Source organism: Ranitomeya imitator, chromosome 2 (assembly GCF_032444005.1).
Source record: "Ranitomeya imitator isolate aRanImi1 chromosome 2, aRanImi1.pri, whole genome shotgun sequence".
Classification (NCBI taxonomy): domain Eukaryota; kingdom Metazoa; phylum Chordata; class Amphibia; order Anura; family Dendrobatidae; genus Ranitomeya; species Ranitomeya imitator.
This window is the reverse complement of record NC_091283.1, coordinates 612,921,014-612,948,654: the sequence shown is the minus strand read 5'-3', so window position 1 is coordinate 612,948,654 and position 27,641 is coordinate 612,921,014. Positions and strand designations below refer to the sequence as shown.

The following is a 27,641-nucleotide window of genomic DNA, read 5'->3' as shown; positions in this document are numbered from 1 at the left end:
TTTAGATTTCTGAAACTCAAAACAAAGAAAAACATTTTTTTTTCAAAAGCAGTATATAAAATGAACCCTGTCGCATCATTGATTGATATGACAGTTTTTATCTATATCTTTAGCTGAATTGGAGGACAAATAGAAGGAAAGCAAAGGTGGAGCTGAATAGGGATGGGTTTGGAGTCAGCAGCCAGGAGGAATTTTATGGCTGGTGATGTCATCCTATAGCTAACATGAAGTCAAGGACTGACTTCCTGTCTACACATTACATGTACTGGACTGGTTGTCAGACTCCCAACTTCCTATACTAAAGGAGGAAAATATGTAAATGTACAGTAATTTAGGTGAGCTTAAATAATTTTAACAGCATTAATATGATGGTGAGTAATCATATGTGAAAAAACATACTGCAGTGCTTCTTTAAAGTAATACTACAGTATAAGAGTAAACCATGTCACAGTGAGACAAAACGCAAAAACAGAAACATGTTTAATTCCAAACCAGAAGAAACAAGAAACATGTAACTTGCAATGCTTTATAAGGAGTCAGAGGAGTTTTTTTATGGGATAATAATGCAGTCATATGTCCCGTCTTCACAAAGAAAAAAATGGGAAAAGCCAGCATCTTGTCTGTAGAGCGAATTGGTAGCAGTGTCTCTGGAGCTACGGAAGGGTAGCCTGCTTCAGAAGGGCAGAACGTGAATCAGAACCAGTGAAGAGGTGAGGGGAGCGAGGACCTGAGAACATGGTAGTGTCAAACACATGAGCTGCTGAAACGAAGATGATAGCGTAACGGTTCCCCACCACCTACATCACAATTACTTTTCTGTTCTGCCCCAGTGCGGCCACTACCTGGAAACTATCCAGAGAATCAGCGTCACATCACTACTCCTAATTCCACTGGAGAGAGCAAGGCGATCATGTCCAATAAACTGAGACCATTGAGACAAACCAGGCAGCTCCTGACAAGCTCTCACACAAACATAGCTGAGGGAGCCTATGGGAAGGTAACGTAAGCAGGTGGTAATGTCTCTGCAGTATAATCTGATCGCCCTGCATGGGTCTGTGCAGATGGCAGGGCCAGGAGAGCGCAGTGGTCACATGTTGGTGCTGAGTCGAGATTGACTGTTAGCTGGTGTCAGTTCTCCTTGGCTTCCTTCCCTGGGAGGTGACTAAATGGAGAGAGATCAAAGTCTAGTAAATATGTGATCAATGACTACAAATAAAGGCATCTCATGCAAACACAAACTTGGTGCTGGAAAGGTTTTAAAACGTTATATAAAAAAAAAAATAATACAATAGAATTCTACTACTCCTACACCAATACTCTAGTGGTCCTGATTAATTTTCCAGAACCAATAACACGCAGTACACTCATAAGACCACTGCACACGATCACTGGCTTTAGATGTCCTGTGCTCACAATACGTAGCCGACATCTGGGAATTCAATTTAGTGATGAAAATCAAACAAATTCTTCTTCTACATCTAGTTTCAAAGAACTCCTTACCATAGCTAACAAAGGAACTGTAGCAGGGTCACTGCTGCACATATTAATGGGGATTGAATGCCTTTCCTTTGTACCAGAATTCAATGTCAGATGAGTTGGCATCTGATACCTCGCATCTCTGCCAGTCGAGCCGGCATTACCTTCAAAATGCTATACTTTTGTAGTGCTCATGCCTGGTATTGAAGCTTAGTCACATTCATTTAAAGGCTAAGTAAACTGTAATGACCTAACGATTATGTACACCTTCGTTCTACTGTGAAAACAAAAATCGATAGAACTCATATGCTATCTTTGTGTCATCGTAGTGATGTCTTAACTGAGCAGTTGATAGAAGTTTTGGAAAAACATCATTTTTTTCTCTTACTAGAAAAAAGAAAAATGATACACAGAACCATCCCAACGAACCAAAAAAAAACATGGTATGTTTTGTACTTAAAGGGGTATTTCACTACTAGGACAACCCCTTCTGAAACTAGATCTTATGCCCTGATAAAATAATAAAGCCTATACTCCCCTCCAGTGCCTGCGCCGTTACCGGGGTCGGCACTCGCTCTCCCCAGGGCAGCGATGCAGGCTGCAGCTGATCCCTGCCTTTCTCTTCTTGCTCAGTTTGTCCCAAGGCGGAGACAGCGAAGCCAGCGTTGAATGGGCGCCGGCGTCACAACTACACATCACAGCCCCGGGAAGTAGAGTTGAGCGAATATGTTTGGAATTGGTCGCCGAATCTGAATTTGCCATATTCGTGTCATATTCGTACCCTATTCGTGCCGAATTTATGTTTGACGATCGATTACAAACACATTCGGTCATTTCTACTCCCACTGACTCCAATGACGTTCGGCGAATGTTGCAAATACAATATTCGCCGCCAATCGTAATCGGAACCGAATTTTGAAAAATACGATAAACTCTACCGGGGAGAGCAAAGGGGCAAGTTTAAGAAGGGGTTGTCATAGTAGAGGAAAACCCCTTTAAGAACAAAAAACTAATGTCCGAGTGAGGCCCAATTCTGCATTCACATTCTGAAATGCCTTGAAGGGGGGCATGTCTGTAAACCATTTTCATCTATATTCAGCGTGTGGAGGCAAAGGTAGTCCACAGGATGAATGTTTGAACAGTTTGGCCTATCTTCTACAAAGAGGCCACCTTTTTATTTAAACTTTGAGGCTGGTCACACTGCGATCAGCAGTGTGTTTCAGTTTCTGCCTGGTGTTACAATCCGAATTTTTACAAAATTGCATTCAGATGGGTCCCTGGACCACCTAATGCATTTTTGTTGGCTATGGCCAGTCAAATTGTACACTGGTTTGGCTCTACATGCTGCTCTATATTCAAATCACAGAAGGGTGCAGAAGCAGATGTGGAGAAGGGAGAGCTCAGCATGTACTGTCCTCATTTATGAGAAATCAGATACCGTATTTTTCGGACTACAAGACGCACTTTTTCCCCCCCAAAAAAGGGGGGAAAACGGGGGGTGCATCTAATAGTCGCAATGCAGGCTTACCGTGGCGGCAGAGGTGCAGCGGCAGAGGTGCGGCGGCAGAGGAGGCGCAGTAAGCGGGGTCCCTTTCTCCGGTGAGGTGATGCAGCAGTCCGGTATGCAGCAGAGCCGGGTGAATCCTGTTGTTATCGGTGGTGGCGGCCATTTTCCTGAGGCCGCGCGTGCGCAGATGGAGCGCTCTGCTTCCCGGGGCTTCAGGAAAATGGCCGCCGCGATCTCCATCTGCGCACGCGCGGCCTCCTGCGGCCATTTTCCCGAAGCCCCGGGAAGCAGAGCGCTTCATCTGCACACGCGCGGCCTCAGGAAGATGGCCGCGCCCACCGATAACAACAGGATTCACCCGGCTCTGCTGCTTACCGGGCTGCTGCATCACCATACCGGCCCGGGGAAAGGGAACCCGCTTACTGCGCCTCCTCTGCCGCTGCACCTCTGCCACCGCACCTCTGCCGCCACGGTAAGCCTGCATTGCCTGCATGGTAAGCCTGGGACCCCTCTCACGCCATACCTCTCACTGCACCTCCTGATCCCAGCACCTCCTGATCCCAGCACCTCCTGATCCCAGCACCTTCTGATCCCAGCACCTCCTCATCCCAGCATCACCCCACCTCTGCCGACACCTTGCCTCCTGTGACCCTGCTCTGCCACCGCCAGCCCTCAGGTAAGATACTGTAAATTCGGACAATAAGACGGACCCCCATCTTATAAAAAAATCTTTTTTTCTGCAATTTTCACCCCAAATTTGGGGTGCGTCTTATGGTCCGGTGCGTCTTATAGTCCGAAAAATACGGTACCCTGCGACCAGTACTGGGGAAACGCCACCACACCAAAAAGTGTGAACATGGAAGATGAGGAAAACCAGTCATGAGGGTTTCTGAAAGCATGAGACAGACGTGGCTTGTGTTTTTAGATTTTTGAGGCACAAAGGTGTCTCCATGGCCTTTAAACGGCACTGAGCTGCAGTATCAAGTATTAACACTACCAAAAGTACAAGGCTGGGACTAGTAGGCCTGTTCAGGTTAACCTTTTTGAGTCCTATTTAGTCTTACATTTTCAAACCAGCGTACCTTAACATGTATCTGATTACGCAGGACAGCAGCTCGTAGGATCATGGCTTTGGCTCTTCTCTGAAACTCTCTCCCCATCTGTAATGACTTCTCAAACGTGGTGCTGCGCTGGTCCACGTCTCGTGCATATAAGATCTGTAAGTAAATTAAAAACTTAATAACAATCATGGTTTCAGCCCCTCAAAACGTACTAAAAAGTTGAAGGGCCCATACCTTGCTATGAGAATCGATGCGAGCATTTATTAACCCTTCAAGGATGAGTTGAGTCAGTTCGTCCTCAAGCGCAGACACCGTGGTGTTAAATGCAATGGCCATTTTATACATGTCTGCTGATACATATGGGCTGAAATACTAAGAAACATAAAAGGAAACAGTAAGTAGGTACATTTATAGTATATTGTAGTAAATCAATAGTCACGTAGTACATGCGACTCTATAGAAACCTGCATGCAAAACATGCAGCAAAGAAAGAATATGACTGTCGGAATAAGTATTGTTGTATCGTTCGCAGAAAACACTCACGTTCATGCCTGATGGCCTCACGCAGGTGTGATAGTAACAATCTAATTCTTACGCAAGTTCCTACTCAGGAAAATTAGCTCCCAATGCCTGAGATGCCGGTTGTTACGTGCCTGCACATATACAATGCAGGTGCAAACAGAAGCGAGCATCATGCTCTAGTCGTGGGCTGGGATTACCCTCGTATGGTCAGATGGATCTAATGTATGCAATAAAGACAAGCGCACTTCTCAGCCAGCTGGGTATTATTCCTGCAGTATCTGAATGGGGTGGAAGGAACTACCAAATCACCATGGCTTTCATATTCAATCTGGAAGTGTTTTGCTTTGTACTGTTCACATTTTATTTCTGAAACTAGTCTGTTCACATTAGGGTCAAAGCCTATAATCCATAATCATCGCTTGATATGGGTAAAGCCCTGTGGACCTCGGTTAACCCTTTGATTGCCAAAGCCATCAATGTGTCACCGGATACACAAGTCTCTTTGTTTAATGAGGAATTCTCATCCCAGTTAGTGATGCTACTTAATTATCACTGCGAGTGCCACGTCTGGGCCCCAAGAATGACAGCACTGTAGTGCTGCGTCCCCTTCAGTTTTTTTCTGCACAGCACCATTCAACCACCCAGCCCACACAAAGCCAAGCTGCAGCAGGGCAGTAAAGCCACTGTACAGAAGGTAGATCTGAGAAGGGGACACAGCACAGCTGCATTGTCGTCCTTCTATTCCCAGGTTTGCTGGGAGTCCCATAAGTAGGCTGCAAGTGATCATTACATTATAACTAAAATGGAAATAGCCATTTAACACTAACAGGTGCCACACGTCCATTATCCTACATTTTCAGCTACTTTAGGACCAGATCTGCATAAATGCCAAAAACGTAACGGCATGAAGAGGCCTTCATAAAGGAATATGCATCCGGTTCTACGCCTTGGATTATGGCGTGAGGTGGCATAATGTATGGTAGTCAGACCCTCTATACTCTACCAACACAACAATACCATGCCTCCTGTTGCTCGTGCTGCTGTGAGCAGCCTGTGTGGTCTACGTCTTTGGACTTGTCTCCCATCGAGCACATCTGGGACGTTATTGGTCTCCAATTGCAATGAGAGCTGCCAGCAGCGGATCGTGAAGATTGGCGTGCCCAAGTACATTCAGTGTGGAGGAACATTCCTCAGACATCCATTAATAACCTCTCTGATAGCAGCCTAGACATGTAAGTGCAGGGATTTCTGCACGAGGTGGTCATACGCAATACTGAATAAATCGCCATGTATTGAAAATGTTGTTTCCATATTGTCATCAAATGCATTTCATTAACATGTCTATCCATCCTGCGTCCGTAATGCCACAATTTTTCCTTCTTGGTATTGCAGTGTCAGTGTTGAGGAGTTTATGCATCTCTATATATACATTTATTAAAGTAAAAATATAACTGACGATAAAGTGACTTTGAAACCAAATATAGCAGTGATAACCGTCTTCACTTAAATTGACTCCCTGATGAGCAAAGCACAGACATGAAATAATGCCTTCCCTAGGGCAGACATAGGATGACAGGAAGAGAAATACAAAGTAACAGCAGGTGATCTGAATGAAACATAGCATGCTGCAGACACAGCAGGCAGCAGCAGAAGTAACATGAGGAGCAGCAGGCAGCGGAAACCCAGCAGAGAGCATCAGAATAGCAATCAACTTGTGTAGAGGATGTGAAAAGCAGAGGAGTACATGATAGATACCTGTATAAGAGCACGGTTCCGGATCTGAGTATACAGTGTGCGGACGTGAGAAGCGAGATACATGTCCAGAAGCAGGTTATCCTGATGAGAAATAATTCACAGGTATAAGGGTAAGTGCACACAGTCAGTAAACACTGCAGGTTGGAAGCTGCGTACTTCAAGAAATCCCATGCCCACTGTGCGTCCAGAGATGCCCGCGGCTCACCTGCGGAGACGGACATGCGGCGCAGCAGGTCTCTGAAAGATACATTTCACCCATACAATGTATTGGACTTGGTGAATCAGTGAACACATGAAGATTCACCTATGTCCAATAGCTGGCAGCGCTTTGGACGCAGCAGACATGCGCTTTTGCATATGTCCAATTCCTTATCGTCTACACATACCCCGGTATGACCATATGCAACATAACGTGTGCATGTAGCATGCATTTAGTTCAGTTACAATGGTAATACACCGACCACCGACTTCTATTGGTGCTGGCAAATAGGGCCATAAAAAGGTGAATACCACCTAGCAGGCTTGTATGGCACATACTAAGCCTATGTAAGCAATGTATTACGGGAGAATACCTGACATTTTATTTCAGATCTTCTATCTTTAATAGTGTTTATTAAAGGAAATCTGTCAGTAAGATGAGCCCTCCTAACCCGTCTATATGGAAATGTAGGTGATAGAAATCTGAATAAAATGAAACCTTGATATATGTGATCCGATTATCAGAGAGATCTGTGTCCAGCACAGAAATCGTAACGGCTCAGACTGCATTTGCCCCAATGAAGCTGCATAGGTAGCGGCAAAACGCGTGGGGTAACATGCCTATCTCTGTAGCACACAGCAGTCTTACACGATACCCTTCTCAAAACTTTACTGGTCTTGCTGATATAGTATATTCATTTAGACAATAGATCATATTACATGAACATAGAATTCCTTTTGCATCGATATCAAGCATGTCACATATGAAAGTATGTTTGCAACATTGCACTGTAATTGTCTGTATTCTTTTTAGTCAGGTGTGACATCATTTGAAGTGACATCTTTTAAGTGTATCGTCATATTCTCCTTCACGCTGACATGCCCTGACCCATCTGCTTCCATCCACAGGTACGTTTGAACTGTCTGCTAACCTGGAATTCCCACTGCACCCCTGAATCCTCTCTCTCCCCCCCTGTTCTACCTGGTACACCGCTACTTTTTCCCTGACTTTAATTCAATGAATCATACGTCTAATTTACTGCATACTGATTGTCATAACCAGGCTTTTCACACCTAAAGGTACCGTCACATTTAGCGACGCTGCAGCGATCTAGACAACGATCCCGATCGCTGCAGCGTTGCTGTGTGGTCAACTGGAGAGCTGTCACATAGACAGCTCTCCAGCGACCAACTATGCAAAGTCCCCTGGTAACCAGGGTAAACATCGGGTTACTAAGCGCAGGGCCGCGCTTAGTAACCAGATGTTTACCCTGGTTACCAGCGTAAACGTAAAAAAAAAAAAAAACACTACATACTTACATTCCGGTGTCTGTCCCCCGGCGCTGTGCTTCTCTGCACTGACTGTGAGCACCAGCCGGAAAGCACAGCGGTGACGTCACCGCTGTAATCTGCTACTAACTACTACAACTACTAACACTGATCTACAAAGCCATCCACAATCTGTCCCCTCCCTATATCTCTGAACTAATCTCCCACTATCTTCCCTCACGTAATCGTCGATCCTCCCAAGACCTCCTCCTCTCCTCCACACATATTCGTTCCTCACACAACCGCCTCCAAGATTTCTCCCGAATATCCCCCATCCTCTGGAATTCCACGCCTCAACATATTCAATTATCCACCACCCTCGGATCTTTCAGATGGAAACTGAAAACCCATCTCTTCAGGAAAGCCTACAGACTGCAACAACCATTCTGCCGCCTCACCAACCACCCGAGCTACCGCCTCACCAACCACCCGAGCCGCTGCCATGTCACCAACTACCCGAGCTGCCGTGTCGCCACCGCCAGAGCTGCTGCCTCACCACCACCAGTGCTGCAGCACACCGACCTCCTGTCTCTTCCCTATTATCCCGAAGAATGTAAGTAAGCAAGCAAGGACAGGGTCCTCTCCCCCCTTTACTACTCTGTCATTGTAAATTTGTTTACTGTTAACGATATCTATAACCCTGTATGTAACCCCTTTTCACATGTACAGCACCATGGAATTAATGGTGCTATATAAAATAATAATAATATTCTGGATGATATAACTTATAGGTAGTAAGTGCGGTGCACACTGATCCATTCCACGTATATTTTCTATGTGAAAAAATTGATTATAACCGGTTTTTAATGAGATCTGTGTGTATGGATCAAACCTACATATATAGAGTGAGGGAACTTTCATGGTATATTTGCCAGCTGAGATGGTTACATTTGTTGTGTGCCCCTGTACTGAGATTGACTCATGTAATGGAATATTTGCCCAATGCACGTTTAAAAAATCTGGCCCAACTACAATCTCTGGTGCCCAATTGGTGATATATTAGGGATACGATTCTTTATTATTGGAGGTTATATCTACTAATGCATGTCCTGATATTTAAAATTGACATATGCAGAGAGACAATTGTGCCATATACTCTTCATAAAATCTAGTGTATTTTACATTTTGTTATGGTACCAAATTACTGATATATCAGGGACACACATCATTAGCTGTTAGTTGGGAGCAACAAGATAGACACACCTGCTCTTTATATACACTTTTTTGGTCTTTGGGGTTATTTGTATTACAGCGAATGTTGTGCTTTTTAAAATGTTTCTAAAAAAAAAAAATCTTGGTTTTATTTTTTTGTAACTAATAAAAATATTGTAAGGTGATCGCTATTGTCTATATATCTTTTTTTTTCTTTTGCTATGGAATAAGACATTGTATTGCAAATAACAAGACATCGCTTTCTTTATCTTTCTATGACCTAGATGCCCATATAGATGGCTTAGGGCAGGGGTCCCCAACTCCAGGCCTCGAGGGCCGCCAACAGTGCAGGTTTTCAGGATTTCCTTAGTATTGCACAGGGGTTGGAATCCTCACTTGTGCAGATGATCACATTACCACCGATGCAATACTAAAGAAATCCTGAAAACCTGCACTGTTGGCGGCCCTCGAGGCCTGGAGTTGGGGACCCCTGGCTTAGGGGGTTCATCCTACTATGAGAGCAGGGCTATGGAGTCGGAGCCCATGGAGTCTGAGTCATGGAAATTGAGGAGTCGGAGGTTTGGCTTAAGGTACCTTCACCCTGAGCAACTTTCCAACGAGAACGACAGCGATCCGTGACGTTGCAGCGTCCTGGATAGCGATCTCGTTGTGTTTGACACGCAGCAGCGATCAGGATCCCGCTGTGACATCGCTGGTCGTAGCTAGAAGTCCGGAACTTTATTTGGTCGTCAGGTCGGCATAATTTGTCATGTTTGACAGCAAAAGCAACGATGCCTGCAATGTTTTTTCATGGAGCCAACAACCAGCGAGAACGATAAGTACGTCACTGGATCGCTCCTTCATCGCTCAGCTGTTGCCGGTGTTTGACATCTCCTAGCGACCTAAACAGCGACGCTGCAGCGATCGGCTCGTTGTCTATCGCTGCAGCGTCGCTAAATGTGACGGTACCTTTACAGACTCCACAGCCCTGCTGAGAGTCCTTTTGCATAGAGTAGGCAAAAGAAACAACAAAACACTAAAAGCTTGTCCCCCACTCACCTTCATTTCATCCAACATCTTTAGACAGGATGCGTACTTGGACTCATAGAATTTGAATATTATATCACGGACTTGAGGCTCCAGCTCCAGGAACAGTTTGAAAGAACTACACATAGAATACAATTATATTATTTAGCCCCACAATGAAGATATGCACCCATCCCACACTTCATACTCCTCAAATATTCACCTGCTAGAGATGACATTCCTTTGGAGCTCTTGACGGTCAAATGTGGCCAGGGCACAGAGACCCCCGTATACTGCAACATTACTAGAGGAAAGAAGCTGCGAAAAGGAAGAGGAAGAAGCAAAATAAGGTGAAATTAAGGTGAAGATATTCTGCAAGTTCCATAAACAGCTGTGTGAACATACCTCTGGAAAGTCACAATGATCAAACGATGCCAGTAAAAAGCATTTTGCTGCTTGCTTATATTTTCGAGCTGCGAGCTCTGCCAACCCTGAAAGAACGGGAAATGTTATCAGTTTCTTTTGTGTCTAGAAAGGTCGGACAACCTGCTCTCCTGATTGAAAAATAACAATGTCCACTGTGGTCGGCTGCCCCAGCAGCCTCTGCTAATAATATGTTAATAATACATGCAGGGCAAGGATTTTAATATTAGTATTAGACTATGTAAGGGGAGCAAGACACCTCTATATATACAGTGTGAGCCCCACATAGCCTCCTATATACAGTTAGAGACCCATACACAGTGTGAGCCCCACATAGCCTCCTATATACAGTGAGAGCCCCTTACATACAGTGTGAGCCCCACATAGCCTCCTATATACAGTGAGAGCCCCTTACATACACAGTGTGAGCCCCACATAGCCTCCTATATACAGTGAGAGACCCATACATGCACACACACACACAGACAGTGTGAACCCCACAAAGCCTCCTATATACAGCGAGACCCATACATGCACACACACACGCACAGTGTGAGCCCCACATAGCCTCCTATATACAGTGAGAGACCCATACATGCGCGCACACACACAGTGTGAGCCCCACATAGCCTCATATAGTGAGACCCATACATTCGCACACACAAAGTGTGAACCCCACATAGCCTCCTATATACAGTGAGAGACCCATGCATACACACACAGTGTGAGCCCCACATAGCCTCCTATATACAATGAGAGACCCATGCATGCACACACGCACACACACTGTGAACCCCACATAGCCTCCTATATACAGTGAGACCCATACATGCACAGAGTGTGAACCCCACAAAGCCTCCTATATACAGTGAGAGACCCATGCATGCACATGCACACACAGTGAGAGCCCCACATAGCCTCCTATATACAGGGAGAGACCCATACATACACGCACACACACACAGTGTGAGCACCACATAGCCTCCTATATACAGTGAGATACCCATACACACACACAGTGAGAGCCCCACATAGCCTCCTATGTACAGTGAGAGAGCCATACAAGCACACACACACACACACACACACACACACACACACACACACACACACAGTGTGAGCCTCACATAGCCTCCTATATACAGGGAGAGACCCATACATACACACACACACACACACAGTGTGAGCACCACATAGCTTATTATATACAGTGAGAGACCCATGCATGCACACACACACAGTGTGAGCCCCACATGGCCTCCTATATACAGTGAGCCCCATACATGCGCGCACACACACACACACTGTGAGCCCCACATAGCCTCCTATATACAGTGAGAGTCCCATACATACAAACAACTGTGTGAGCCCCACATAGCCTCAATACAGTGCGATCTCCACAGAGCCTACTACATACGGTACAGCCAAATATCCCATACACATGTATGAAATGTTGTAAAGATTTAAATCATTGTCATAAATGGAGTTAGAAGTTTACAGATCAAAGGCTGGGGTCATTGGATTACTGCCTGCACCCTCCGCTGTGAACAGGTAATTTTAACCCCTTCATGACCAGAGGTATTTTCGTTTTTGCGGTTTCTTTTTTTTTTTGCTCCTCTTTTTCCCCAGTCATAACCTTATTATTCGGTCAATATGACCATGTTGGCTTGTTTTTTTGCGGGACAAGTTGTACTTTTGAACCACACCATTGGTTTTAATATATTGTGTACTGGAAAATTGCAAGTGTGGTGAAATTGCAAAAAAAGTGCAATTCCACAGTTTCTTTTTCTTACCATCTTCACTAAATGCTAAAACTGACCTGCCATTGGCACCATTTTGCGAGACCTTCAGCGTCTTTATTTTTTGTGATCTGGGGCTGGGTCAGGGCTTAATTTTTGCACCAAAGAAAATGTAGGGACAAACAAAATCATCCAGAGTGGATTCTCATACAAAATAATTTTATTAAAGTACATACCGTATATACTCGAGTGTAAGCCGACCCGAGTATAAGCCGACCCCCCTAATTTTGCCACAAAAAACTGGGAAAACTTATTGACTCGAGTATAAGCCTAGGGTGGAAAATGCAGCAGCTACTGGTGAATTTCAAAAATAGAAATACATGCTCCATACCGTTCATTATGGCCCCATAGCTGTGCCATATAGTGCTCTGCACCGTTCATTCTTGCCCCATAGATGTACCATAGAAAGGTGTGCCATATAGTGCTCTGCACCGTTCATTCTTGCCCCATAGCTGTGCCTATAGTGCTCTGCACCGTTCATTATTGCCCCGTAGCTGTGCCATATAGTGCTCTGCACCGTTCATTCTTGCCCCATAGCTGTGCCATATAGTGCTCTGCACCGTTCATTCTTGCCCCATAGCTGTGCCATATAGTGCTCTGCACCGTTCATTCTTGCCCCATAGATGCTCCGTATAAAGCTGTGCCTTTGCTGCTGCTGCAATAATAAAAAAAAAAAATGCCATACTCATCTCTATTGCTAGCAGCTCCCGGCGTCTCGTCGTCTCTCCGCACTGACTGATCAGGCAGAGGGCGCCGCGCACACTATATGCGTCATCGCGCCCTCTGACCTGCACAGTCAGTGCAAGAGGACGCGAAGACAGAGCGGCGCCCGGCGTGTGGAACGCGGACAGGTGAATATAAAATACTCACCTAGTCCCGGCGCTCCTGACGCTGCCCCTGCCTGTCACACTGTCTTCGGGTGCCGCAGCTCTTCCTGTCAGCGGTCACTGGCACCGCTCAGAGAAATGAATATGCGGCTCCACCCCTATGGGAGTGGAGTCCATATTCATTTTTCTAATGAGCGGTCGCACGTGACCGCTGTACAGGGGAAGAGCTGCGGCACCCGGAGACAGTGTGACAGGCAGGGGCAGCGTCAGGAGCGCCGGGACTAGGTGAGTATGCCTCAGCGCCCTCTCCCCCTCACCCGCCGACCCTGCCGCCCACCGTGACTCGAGTATAAGCCGAGAGGGGCACTTTCAGCCCAAAAATTTGGGCTGAAAATCTTGGCTTATACTCGAGTATATACGGTAATTTGAATTAAAAACCATTAAAAATTGGAAATGCAACTCAACCACAAAAATTATGAGAAAAAGCGCAAACACTGTACATGATAATGATATGGTACATGAAGTGCAACAATACAAATTATACAGAATAGCGAACAAGTAATAATCCGACAGACAGTTTAAAGATAGAAAAATTTGCCAATATACAGGTCCTTCTCAAAAAATTAGCATATAGTGTTAAATTTCATTATTTACCATAATGTAATGATTACAATTAAACTTTCATATATTATAGATTCATTATCCACCAACTGAAATTTGTCAGGTCTTTTATTCTTTTAATACTGATGATTTTGGCATACAACTCCTGATAACCCAAAAAACCTGTCTCAATAAATTAGCATATTTCACCCATCCAATCAAATAAAAGTGTTTTTTAATAACAAACAAAAAAACCAACAAATAATAATGTTCAGTTATGCACTCAATACTTGGTCGGGAATCCTTTGGCAGAAATGACTGCTTCAATGCGGCGTGGCATGGAGGCAATCAGCCTGTGACACTGCTGAGATGTTATGGAGGCCCAGGATGCTTCAATAGCGGCCTTAAGCTCATCCAGAGTGTTGGGTCTTGCGTCTCTCAACTTTCTCTTCACAATATCCCACAGATTCTCTATGGGGTTCAGGTCAGGAGAGTTGGCAGGCCAATTGAGCACAGTAATACCATGGTCAGTAAACCATTTACCAGTGGTTTTGGCACTGTGAGCAGGTGCCAGGTCGTGCTGAAAAATGACATCTTCATCTCCATAAAGCATTTCAGCCGATGGAAGCATGAAGTGCTCCAAAATCTCCTGATAGCTAGCTGCATTGACCCTGCCCTTGATGAAACACAGTGGACCAACACCAGCAGCTGACATGGCACCCCACACCATCACTGACTGTGGGTACTTGACACTGGACTTCAGGCATTTTGGCATTTCCTTCTCCCCAGTCTTCCTCCAGACTCTGGCACCTTGATTTCCGAATGACATGCAAAATTTGCTTTCATCAGAAAAAAGTACTTGGGACCACTTAGCAACAGTCCAGTGCTGCTTCTCTGTAGCCCAGGTCAGGCGCCTCTGCCGCTGTTTATGGTTCAAAAGTGGCTTTACCTGGGGAATGCGGCACCTGTAGCCCATTTCCTGCACACGCCTGTGCACGGTGGCTCTGGATGTTTCCACACCAGACTCAGTCCACTGCTTCCTCAGGTTCCCCAAGGTCTGGAATCGGTCCTTCTCCACAATCTTCCTCAGGGTCCGGTCTCCTCTTCTCGTTGTACAGCGTTTTCTGCCACATTGTTTCCTTCCAACAGACTTACCATTGAGGTGCCTTGATACAGCACTCTGGGAACAGCCTATTTGTTGAGAAATTTCTTTCTGGGTCTTACCCTCTTGCTTGAGGGTGTCAATGATGGCCTTCTTGACATCTGTCAGGTCGCTAGTCTTACCCATGATGGGGGTTTTGAGTAATGAACCAGGCAGGGAGTTTATAAAAGCCTCAGGTATCTTTTGCATGTGTTTAGAGTTAATTAGTTGATTCAGAAGATTAGGGTAATAGGTCATTTAGAGAACCTTTTCTTGATATGCTAATTTATTGAGACAGGTTTTTTGGGTTATCAGGAGTTGTATGCCAAAATCATCAGTATTAAAACAATAAAAGACCTGACAAATTTCAGTTGGTGGATAATGAATCTATAATATATGAAAGTTTAATTGTAATCATTACATTATGGTAAATAATGAAATTTAACACTATATGCTAATTTTTTGAGAAGGACCTGTAAATGGAGTAAAGGTGAGTATAATATCAGCAATACTAGTCATAGAAATAATATGACCAATCAAGAATATGGTGTGAAGATTAGGTAAAGTGCATAGTGCAGACTATTTTCAATGAAATATATAGAGAGGGATAAATCAATCCAGTATCTAATTGCATATCAAATCTGTCCATTTTTCATCTGAAAGCTAAGAATATAAAGAAAAAAAATCTTATTTTAATTGAAGCAGTGTAGCAGGACCAGTAAGATCCAAAGCCTTCAAAGGAAAAACAGAGCATAATGTGCACACCATGACCTGAAATGGTTAAATAGACCGCAATAGCAGCAACTGAAAGTATCAAACGTAAATCAAGATACAACCTGTCTGAAGTCACATACCAGTGTACCCCTTAACGTGCGTTTCGATGAAAAATGGACAGATTTGATATGCAATTAGATACTGGATTGATGATCAGATCGCCTGCGTGTGTCAGAAATACTCCCTTGCTATGAGTGCCGACCACGGGGCGGCGCTAATAGCAATCTGGCTATGACAAGCATAGAGGTCTGCTGGAGACCTCTGGTTGTCATGTCGACCCATGATCATGTGACAAGGTTACCGTTGGGCGGGATTAGCGACGTGCTTCCGGAAAGCGCTAGTTAAGCCCCGCTGTTAGAAATTGACATTGGCACTTAACTATTTAACAGCAACGGGTGGGTCGCTATTCCACCCGCGTCTGTTGTGGGCACATGTCAGCTGTATAGATCAGCTCTCATGTGCACTGAAAAGTGTGGGCTCAGCGCTGGAGCCCGCACCAAACAGGCGGGAGTCTGACAATGGCGTACTATTACATCCAATGTTGGAAAGGGGATAAGCAGGTTATTTGATGGAGAGCAGACATGGAGTGTGTGTGAAGAGTAATTAACAAATAGCCAACAGATGATGGAAGTGCAAACTTTGATTGTGTATATCCTCATTATCAATCCTTACAGACAGAAATCTTCACCTTGCATTGGCAGAACTCACATGGCAATGGAAGTACAATATTTTCCACACCACATCTACAAAATTTTGACACAATCGATTGATATATGCATGATCGGAGAGCATATTCCCATCTGTGGGTAAAGTCGAAAAAGTTTTGATAGCTGACAACGAACAGGAAAGAAATATCTCTTTATGAATATATAATATTCATGTGTGAAATGGATGCTTGAAGGATGTTCAGTAGGATGATGACAACTGTATCGTTTCTCTAGGAGATTCCGGGGGGAAAATACGACCAACAGCAGAAATATGGCCTAGAACTAGATTAGAATCAAATCTAATCAGCCATACTCCACTTATCACAGTTAAAGAAGCAGTGATGGGTCTGGCTGACCCCTTTATAACATCTCATCTACTGAATTTCAAGGTCAGACCCCAGGAGAAGCAATAAGAATTGCAGATCTGTCCATATTTCAAGCGGTGTCCTACTTCACTAGCTGACATTGATCCAATTCATAAGACGTATTTGTATTTTAGCCCTTTTATTTTATACTGTTTTACTTATGTATTTTTATTATTTAATCTTTTGTAACCCTTTTAGGCACTGTCCTTTTTTATATATGAAATCTAAAATTGAATATGTCTGTTCCTTGCTGCTTTATACGTACCCACAAACCCTGAAGAGCGATAATATAGCTGTGTATGGGTTATGCTGTGCATGTCAGAGTGCAAAAAGCATCCCTATGAGGTGCTTGGGAAAGCTGCGTGGCCCAGTCCAGGCATCTCGCTGGGGTATCAAAATGGAGAGTGGGGGCAGCGAAAAGTGTGGTGTAGGTGAGAGAACTGGCGCTGGGGTGCGCTTAGCTACTTGTCGGCCAATTGTGATAGGCGAGTGGATGAGTGAGTGTGGGAAGCTGAGCACTCCTCTGCAGTAGCATTCAAGGCACGTACGTCGTGAGCAAGTGATGTTTGTCACAAATTTGTGTTAGCGGTAGTGAGGTTCATGACAGTCATGTTACAACATCTAAGACAACATCTAAAGGTACCGTCACACTAGACGATATCGCTAGCGATCCGTGACGTTGCAGCGTCCTCGCTAGCGATATCGTCCAGTGTGACAGGCAGCAGCGATCAGGCCCCTGCTGGGAGATCGCTGGTCGGGGAAGAAAGTCCAGAACTTTATTTCGTCGCTGGACTCCCCGTAGACATCGCTGAATCGGCGTGTGTGACACCGATTCAGCATGGTCTTTGCTGGTAACCAAGGTAAACATCGGGTAACTAAGCGCAGGGCCGCGCTTAGTAACCCGATGTTTACCCTGGTTACCATCCTAAAAGTAAAAAAAACAAATAGTACATACTTACCTACAGCCGTCTGTCCTCCAGTGCTGTGCTCTGCACTCCTCCTGTACTGGCTGTGAGCGTCGGTCAGCCGGAAAGCAGAGCGGTGACGTCACCGCTCTGCTTTCCGGCCGCTGTGCTCACACAGACAGTACAGGAGGAGTGCAGAGCACAGCGCTGGAGGACAGACGGCTGTAGGTAAGTATGTAGTGTTTGTTTTTTTTACTTTTAGGATGGTAACCAGGGTAAACATCGGGTTACTAAGCGCGGCCCTGCGCTTAGTTACCCGATGTTTACCCTGGTTACCGGCATCGTTGGTCGCTGGAGAGCGGTCTGTGTGACAGCTCTCCAGCGACCAAACAGCAACGCTGCAGCGATCCGGATCGTTGTCGGTATCGCTGCAGCGTCGCTAAGTGTGACGGTACCTTAAGTAATCCAGAGAACACAGATGGTGGGGTGGGGAATCAAGCCTCTGAGCTTTCATCAATTAAGAACCATAACATTTTTTCAACTGGCTAGCACGATAGCAAACTTTCTTTCTTTCTTTATGCTCCATACTAACAGTCATGCTTCAACAGCTAAATCCACATTCTGCAAGTAGAATTTCATTTCAAGCCTTCAGAGGGTAAGATCTAAGCAATCAGATGTACTGGAGAGACAGGATTTGCAGCATTTAATGAGACAGCAAGTCGCTATCTCGTAGAGATAAAAAGAAGGAGGGCCAGGAGACCAGAACAATAGTTAGTATAGTCCGGAGCTTAGCATCATAATTGCGGAGTTGGACGTTCATACAAGTGTAAAGAACAAATTCTCCTACAGTCAGAACAAGGAAACAATTCCTCCGTGGAACCAGAGACCCAGATTCACAACAATGGACTCCGATAAAAGGGTTATTGGAGGTGAGCTCCAGCGGTATGCACCGTAATCATTATGACTATCAACTGGATTCATCTCTTTTATATCATCATTAACAATTATTTTCTTTAAGTATTACCTAAACATTTCCAAAACTCATCTCATACATAATATCTGTGTAGACAACAACCCCCTATTTTTGTTTTTATTTTTTTATAGTGGAGTTCTGTAATCAGGTTCATGCGCTAAAAGTCAAAGCAGAAAATAGCTCACTGCGGAGGTCACGGCATTACACATGGGCATACATATTGACCACTGTGGGTCTAAGAACAAATGTGTCTCCTTGCAGAGAGTACCAAGTGATGTATGGACAAAGTCAATAAAAGGCGGATTCTTTAGGAGCGCCGGATAGGTAGCCCTAGTGAGGGGAGGTCACACAGTCCCCTAACCCCTCCCCCCCCCCCGCAGCTCCAGCCGAACACCTCCAAAGGAGGACAGAAACAGGAAAAGGGTGAAACTCGGTCAAAGGAGCCCCGAAAGGAAACTCTGACACCAGAAAGGGGGTTAAGCCACAAATGTCCACCTGATGAAGACGGTACTTCCGTTGAAATGCGTTGTCGCTTAACCCCATTCTGGTGTCAGTTTCCTTTCGGCGCTCCTTTGACCGAGTTTCACCCTCTTCCAAGTGATGTATGGAGACTTACTGGTCATGCAATGTTCCTCTTGGAAGTTAAATATACAAATATGCTCTTCAGAAGGAAGAGGACTTGATCTCTGGCGCCACCTATTGGATGTAGTAATTCTAAAAAAATCAATATTGACCCATTAATGAGACTTGCCACATGACTTTGGGTAAGAAGCCAAAACAGAAACTCCATTTGCAGACATGTGTTTCGGTGTTGCCAATGCTCAGTGCAAAAGCAAGAGATCTGATTTAGCTAGGTGAGAGGACTCTGACTGGAGGTGCAAGGGCAAATATTTCTCATTGCGGAGAGTGCCAAACTGGAGTAAGATGCTCCCTGACAACTGTGTAATGCTTCATTCCCCAAGGCATGACTTCTTTTATCACAATGCCGGTACCTGGTAAAATTAATGACATTTCAAGAGAGGACAAACTATCTACATAAACCATGATCTAGCCAAAGGTAGAGGGTCCTTGATTAATAGGCACTGTTAGATCTCTGATCACAACTGTCTCAGTAATTACTTGTGTTCACCGAGTAATAGGAGTGCAGTTAATAGATTTGCAGGATCCTTGCTTAATGGTGGCCACATCAGTAGTCTGTGGCTGCTAGATCCTTCCAACGAATTATCTGCAAGCATCCCCGCTGTGTCTTCTGATTAGTAGGCCTAACGATGATGATGTGTTGGGCACATTAATCAGAAGAGGAGGCAGAGATGCCAGAAGCTAGAACGAGGTTTCAATGGCTCTGGTCCAGCAGACATGAACTATAGTCTTGCAAATCCTTTTGATCATAGGGATTTTTGTGTACTCACCGTTATATACTTTTCTCTGAGCCACTCATTGGGGGACACAGGACCATGGGTGTTATGCTGCTGTCACTAGGAGGCTGACACTAAATTGAGACAAAAAGTTCGCTCCTCCCCTGCAGTATACACCCTCATGCTGTCTTCCAGAGACCTAGTTCAGTGCAAAAGCAGTAGGAGATTAATAACAATATATTACAGAACATTAGAGTATAACATGTCAGAGAAAGTCAAGAACCAAAAGAGTAACGAGCCGTAAGGCTAAGAAGGTGGGTGCTGTGTCCCCCAATGAGTGGCTCGGAGAAAAGGATTTTACGGTGAGTATGCAAAAATCCCTATTTCTCCTTTGCCACATTGGGGGACACAGGACCATGGGACGTCCCAAAGCAGTCACTGGGTGGGGAACAATACAACCAAATAACTCTGTGTACCATCTGACTACAAATGCACGACGACCGCCTGCAGAATATGTCTGCCAAGGGCCGCATCCGCGGAAGATTGAGTGTGGACATTGTAGTGCTTTGTGAAAGTATGCAGGCTAGACCATGTTGCGGCCTTGCAAACCTGCTCCGCCATTGCCTGGTGCCGAATGGCCCAGGAAGCACCCATTGACCGAGTAGAGTGTGCCCTAATCCCCGTCAGGACAGGTCTGCCCCGACCCGATAAGATTCTTGGATAGCTGATCGGATCCATCTGGCTATCGTGGCCTTAGAAGTGGCTGAACCCTTTCTATGACCCTCCGGAAGCACAAAGAAGGAATCCGATTTGCGGAAGGGAGCAGTCCTAAAAATGTACCTCCTGAGGGCCCGTACCACGTCCAAGGTGTGAAGGGCCTTTTCGACCCTACGTCTAGGCTGTGGGCAGAAGGAGGGAAGAATGATATCTTCATTAAGGTGGAAGGATGAAACCACCTTAGGGAGAAAAGCCGGAGATGGGCGTAGGACTACTTTGTCCTGGTGGAAGGAAAGGAAAGGCGCCCGGCAGGATGGTGCGGCCAACTCTGAGATGCGCCTGATAGAGGTTACTGCCACAAGGAAAGCAACCTTCCAGGAGAGGATGGTCAGCGAGACATCCTGCAGAGGTTCAAACGGAGATTCCTGAAGGACGCTCAGGACCAAATTGAGATCCTAGGTCTCTACCGGCATTCTGTAGCGGGGTACCATGTGGGAGACCCCTTGAAAAAAGGTCCTGACTTGCAAGTTAGCAGCAATCTTACGTTGGAACAACACCGATAACGCTGAGATCTGACCCTTGAGGAAACTGAGCGCCAGGCCGGAATCCAAGCCGGACTAGAGAAATTCCAGAATGGAGGGAATTGAGAAAACGAGGAGGATGACCGCTGAGCCTGCACCATGAGGAGAAGGTGCGGTGATAGATGCGAGCGGGAAGACGCCTTGTGAGCGCTGATCATGGTGGTGATGACCTGCTGGGAGAAACCCGCTTGAGTTAGGATCCAAGTTTCAACAGCCAAGCCGTTAAACGTAGGGCCCCTGAGTTCTGGTGGTAGATTGGTCCTTGGCGAAGCAGATCTGGGCGGTCTGGTAACCGCCAGGGGACGTCGGATACAAGGTGAACGAGCTCCGCATACTATGCGCGACGTGGCCAATCCGGGGCGATAAGGATCACAGGAACCCCCTCCGTCTTGATTTTTCAGATTACTTTCGGCAGCAAAGGAAGTGGAGGAAACACGTACGGGAATTGGAACCGGTGCTATGGGGATATCAGTGTGTCCACCACGACGGACCGAGGATCTCGAGAACGTGATATGAAGTTGGGAACCTTGGCGTTCAGTCTGGACGCCATCAGGTCCACGTCCGGAGTTCCCCAGCGAAGGCAGATTTGTTGAAAAACCTCTGGATGGAGTTCCCACTTCCCCGAGGCGAGACCCTGACGGCTGAGAAAGTCCGCCGCCTAGTTCTCGACACCTGGAATGTGCACTGCAAAAATGGTGGAGTGGTTGGTCACGGCCCAACGGAGAATGTGGGAGACTTCCCGCATCGCCACCCTGCTGTGGGTACCCCCCTGATGGTATATGTACACCACCGCTGTGACGTTGTCCGATTGAATTTGAATTGGGTAACCCGCGAGCAGGAAGTGAAAATGTCTCAGGGCAAATCTGATAGCTCGGATCTCCAAGATGTTTATGGGAAGTTTCGATTCCCGAATCGTCCAACGCCCCTGGGAAGTGTGGTGGTGAAACACCGCTCCCCATCCAAGAAGACTGGCGTCGGTAGTCACCACCAGCCAATGGATCGGGAGAAAAGACCTCCCCTAGTTGAGAGATGATTCCAAAGTCCACCATTTGAGCACTTGCCTGATCCGTGGGGGCAGAGGACATGGCCGGTCAAGAGTTAAGGGACTCCTGTCCCAATTGTCTAGCAGGGCCTGCTGTAAGGGACAGAGATGCAGTTGAGCGAAGGGAACTGCTTCCATTGCGGTCACCATTTTCCCCAGGATCTTCATGGCAAACCGAATGGACTGCGGACAAGGGCGACAGAGCATCCGGGCTCCCTACTGAAACGCTCGGGGCTTGGACCGCGGAAGTAAAACCAGCCCCTTGGACGTGTCCAGGATCATGCCCAGGAAAGAGATCCGTCGGGCTGGAATGGGGGAAGACTTGTCCAAGTTGATTAACCAGCCCAGGCACGAAAGAGAATCCAAGGTAATGCGGACGCTTGCTTCGCAGGCATGATAAGACAGACCTTTGACCAGGAGGTTGTCTAAGTATGGCAAGACGACCACTCCTCGGGAGTGAAGAATGGCCAGGATAGCTGCCATGACCTTTGTGAATACCCTGGGCACAGTGGCAAGGCCGAAGGGTAAGGCCGTGAATTGAAAATGTTCCTCTTGGACGGCGAAATGGAGGAACCTTTGATGTGGCGGGAAGATTGGGATATGAAGATAAGCATCTTTGATGTCTATTGATGCTAGGAACTCCCCTATCTCCATTGAGGAGATGACCGACCGGAGGGATTCCATCCTGAAGTGCCATACTTTTACGTACTTGTTTAGGAGCTTCAGGTCCAAAATGGGGCGCACTGTCCCGTCCTTTTTTGGCACGACGAAGAGGTTTGAGTAAAAACCTCTGAATCTCTTGTGCTCCGGAACGATGACCCCGTTTTGGTGGAGGGATTCGATGGTGCGGTGAAGTGCGCGAGATTGAGCCCCTGAACTTGGGAGACGAGAGGGAAAAAACCATGCTGGAGGGGAGGCGGAGAATTCTATTTTGTAACCAGAAGACACCAGGTCTCTGACCCATTCGTCGTGGATGACGAAAAGCCAGACGTGTTGAAAAAGAAGCAGGCGTCCGCCTACTTTGGTAGTGTCGACTGGAATACCCCCGAGTCATTGTGAAGGAAATCTGGAAGACCTGGAGCCTCTGGTTCTGGATTGTCTAGGTTTTCCTCGCCAGGACTGATTTGGCCTGTAAGAAGGCCGAGAGTCTCTGTCTGTGTGTGTAGATCGTTCGGATCTGGACGATGCTGTGGAGTTGGACCAGAAAGGGCTACTACGAAAGGGGCGAAAATGAAAATGTTGTTGGCGCTGAAAGGCAGCTTTAGGCCTGTGTTGAGGGAAGAACTTGCTTTTCCCTCCTGTAGCATCGGAAATAAGCTGGTCCAATTTTTCTCCAAACAGAAGTCCGCTCTGAAAGGGAAGGAAAACCAGAGATTTTTTTGAGGAATCTGCACACCATTCTCTAAGCCAAATAGCTCTCCTAATGGTGATGGCGTTTGAAGCCGCAGTTGCTGCACAGTCCGCTGCGTCTAATGACGCGTACATCACATAATCTGCAGCCATAGCAATTTGTTTGGCGAGATCCGCCGCCTCAGACGGAAAAGCCTGGTCCTGAATGGATTTTGCAAGAGCATCTGCCCAGAAAACCATTGCTTTGGCGACCCTTGCCGCAGCTAAGGAAGGAGATAGGGAGGAACCTGAGGCTTCATACACTGAGCGCGCGCCAGAGAATCTAACTGGCGTTCTGTGGGATTTTTAATTGAAGCCCCATCAGGTACTGATAAAAGCGTTTTGGTAGCCAAACGCGATACCGCAGGATCTACCAGCGGTTGTTCTGTCCAATCTTTGACCAGATCTGCAGAAAAGGGATACTTTGATTCCAGGGCCTTTTTACCCGTAAAGTGTTTATCCGGTCATTCCCTGTGCCGCCGAACTATCTCTAGGAAGTCTGGATGGGAGGCCTTATGGGATCGCTTGGTTCTCGTAATGGAAACTGCGTGATCCGGAGCTGAATTAGGGTCATCAACCACCTTTAGCGCATGATTGACAGCCTCAATGAGGGAGCCAACAGTTGATCGAAACTCCGGAGAATCCGGGTCCAGGGACGCCTCAGACCCATATTCAGAGTCGTGATCGCTTCGAGCCCCTGGAGAGGGTGAGCGAGAAGTGGAGCTACCAGAGGCTGAATGGTGTGGTGAATGCTCAGGAGAGGTAGTGTGGATCTGTTTTTTGGATATCCGTACTTCCTTAACCCAGAGGGATCATGAAGAGATTCAAATCGCTTTGGCTATCGAAGCCATGGATTGTGACAGTGACGCGGCCCACTCAGGGGGGCTAGAGACACTGGGGTCGGTAGCGGTGGAGGGCTCCTGGGCACATTGGGCATCACAGGCAGGGCAGAGTGGGGAGCTTTGAGGCCGAGGGCGGGGGGCCTGGCAGGTGGTACATGCAGAGAAAAGGTGGTATGTACCTTAGTGGTCTTTTTAACCCTTGACTGCGACATGTTGTACCACAATGAGAGAAGAAAAAAAGGGAGTTGCTAGCGGAAGCTGAGGGGTAACGCTGCAGGGAACCACGCAGTGCCGTCTCCTTACCCAGGTCCTGTGCCCCGCAATCGTGATAGGTGGCGCTGAGTGGAAAAACCTCCGGAGCTTTGTGGAAAAGAAGCCGGCTGGTGCTGCTGTGCAGAAGGAAGATGGCTGCCGAGAGTCTGTGGGGTTGTCTCGCAGGGAGCGAGAAGCACCAGAAGTGTGGGCGGAGTCGCTGGAATGATGCGTGCGATGAGCGGAGCCTACCGGGATGCGGCCTAGACTAGGCCGAAGTCGGGGACTAAATTTCTGGCTTCGGCCGGCGCGCACCCGCGGACCGCAGGGAAAGGAGTCGCGGTGCCCTGGGGGGAAAACTGCCGCTATGGAGCCCTCCAAATATCTGGTGAGCGCCGGAAAAAACGACCCCTAGTACACTTACCCCAAAATGAAGGTGCCCGGGGTAAATAGGACGGTGCAGGGTTGGGGAAGCCTCATCCACCATCCCCTTAAAAGGGGGTGGAGAGGAACCGTCCGCCTCCTTCCATCATCCACTCTTTTTCATTGGTGATGCAGTGGGGGCTGCACGGACGCCACAGTGGAATAGTGCCTCTGAATAGCCGAGGGTGAGACCTGGTGGGCAGGGCAGATGTCCGGCAATAAGGCCTGGCTGCAGAAGAGGTTACTGGAGGTGACACCAGTGCGTGCTCGTCTGTAAAGCAGGGAAGGGTGGGGGGTTTGGAGGAAATCTGTGCCCTTGAAGGGGCCCGTCGCCCCAAAGTTCAGCTCAGGCAGTGGCATCCCACGTCGCAGGAGAGGATACGGAGAGGTAAAACTCCCGTGCCCGCCTGTTGTTGGTTCGGGGAGATCGGAGCCTTGAAAGGTTCCGTCGCCCCTTCGTCCAGAAAGAAGGTTTAAATCCAGTGTGCCTCCTACAGACACTAAGCTTGAACTGGGTCTCTGGAAGCCAGCATGAGGGTGTATACTGCAGGGGAGGAGCTAACCTTTTGTCTCCACTTAGTGTCAACTTAGTGTTAGCCTCCTAGTGACAGCAGCATCCAGTGACACCCTATGGTCCTGTGTCCCCCAATGTGGCGAAGGAGAAATAACAATCTTGGTAATCTTTTCTTAGTACTGTGCATTGTGCGCTTCCTCATTTACGGCTCCTGGAAAAGTATGAACAAGTTGATAACTGGTTACCTTTCCTATTGTCAATGGGATACCGTAGGAGAGCGCTCGTAGTTCCTACTGCCAAGATGAAAGGTCCCACCAAGTTATATGGGAGAAGCACAACGCAGAGCCCTCCATCAGTATTGTGGAGTTGGGAATTCATACAGTATTAAACAATTACCGTATATACTCGAGTATAAGCCGAGATTTTCAGCCCAAATTTTTGGGCTGAAAGTGCCCCCCTCGGCTTATACTCGAGTCACGGTAGCGGTGGGGTCGGCGGGTGAGGGGGTGAGGGCGCTGGGGTATACTTACCTAGTCCCAGCGATCCTCGCGCTGTCCCTGCCGTCCCACGGGCTTCGGCGCTGCAGTTTCTTCCCCTCTTCAGCGGTCACGTGGGACCGCTCATTACAGAAATGAATAAGCGGCTCCACCTCCCATAGGGGCGGAGCCGCTTATTCATTCCTCTAATCAGCGGTGCCGGTGACCGCTGATAGAGAAAGAAGCTGCGGCACCGAAGACAGGAGGGGACAGCGCGAGGATCGCCAGGACTAGGTGAGTATAGCATATTCACCGGTCCTCGTTCCAGCCGCCGGGCGCCGATCCATCTTCCCGGCCGGCGCCTCCATCTTCCCGGCGTCTCTGCTCTCTGACTGTTCAGGCAGAGGGCGCGATGACGCATATAGTGTGCGCGGCGCCCTCTGCCTGATCAGTCAGAGCAGAGACGCCGGGAAGATGGAGGCGCCGGAACGAGACGCCGGGAGCTGCAATCAAGGGAGGTGAGTATGTGTTTTTTTTTCTTTATTGCGGCAGAGATTTATGTGGAGCATCTATGGGGCACAGTGAACGGTGCAGAGCACCGTATATGGCACAGCACAGCTATGGGGCACAGTGAACGGTGCAGAGCACCGTATATGGCACAGCACAGCTATGGGGCACAGTGAACGGTGCAGAGCACCGTATATGGCACAGCACAGCTATGGGGCACAGTGAACGGTGCAGAGCACCGTATATGGCACAGCACAGCTATGGGGCACAGTGAACGGTGCAGAGCACCGTATATGGCACAGCACAGCTATGGGGTACAGTGAACGGTGCAGAGCACCGTATATGGCACAGCACAGCTATGGGGCACAGTGAACGGTGCAGAGCACCGTATATGGCACAGCACAGCTATGGGGCACAGTGAACGGTGCAGAGCACCGTATATGGCACAGCACAGCTATGGGGCACAGTGAACGGTGCAGAGCACCGTATATGGCACAGCTATGGGGCACAGTGAACGGTGCAGAGCACCGTATATGGCACATCTATGGGGCACAATGAACGGTGCAGAGCACCGTATATGGCACAGCACAGCTATGGGGCACAGTGAACGGTGCAGAGCACCGTATATGGCACAGCACAGCTATGGGGCACAGTGAACGGTGCAGAGCACCGTATATGGCACATCTATGGGGCACAATGAACGGTGCAGAGCACCGTATATGGCACAGCACAGCTATGGGGCACAGTGAACGGTGCAGAGCACCGTATATGGCACAGCACAGCTATGGGGCACAGTGAACGGTGCAGAGCACCGTATATGGCACAGCACAGCTATGGGGCACAGTGAACGGTGCAGAGCACCGTATATGGCACAGCACAGCTATGGGGCACAGTGAACGGTGCAGAGCACCGTATATGGCACAGCACAGCTATGGGGCACAGTGAACGGTGCAGAGCACCGTATATGGCACATCTATGGGGCACAATGAACGGTGCAGAGCAC

At 47.3% G+C, this 27,641-nt stretch overlaps 1 protein-coding gene across 2 annotated transcripts in view; it reads right to left on the bottom strand.

Annotated features, from left to right (window-relative positions):
* Window positions 1-463: 463 nt before the first annotated feature.
* Window positions 464-27,641, bottom strand: part of GPS1 (G protein pathway suppressor 1) — a 48,271-nt gene continuing 21,093 nt past the window's right edge. For both annotated transcript variants that reach the window (XM_069752475.1, XM_069752474.1), the window contains exons 8-14: window positions 10,432-10,517; window positions 10,250-10,344; window positions 10,060-10,165; window positions 6,322-6,402; window positions 4,279-4,416; window positions 4,066-4,200; window positions 464-1,162 (exon numbers count right to left, since the gene is read on the bottom strand). In XM_069752475.1, the coding sequence (XP_069608576.1) occupies window positions 1,088-1,162; window positions 4,066-4,200; window positions 4,279-4,416; window positions 6,322-6,402; window positions 10,060-10,165; window positions 10,250-10,344; window positions 10,432-10,517 (716 nt within the window). In that variant the 3' untranslated portion in view covers window positions 464-1,087. The remainder of the gene's footprint in view (window positions 1,163-4,065; window positions 4,201-4,278; window positions 4,417-6,321; window positions 6,403-10,059; window positions 10,166-10,249; window positions 10,345-10,431; window positions 10,518-27,641) is intronic.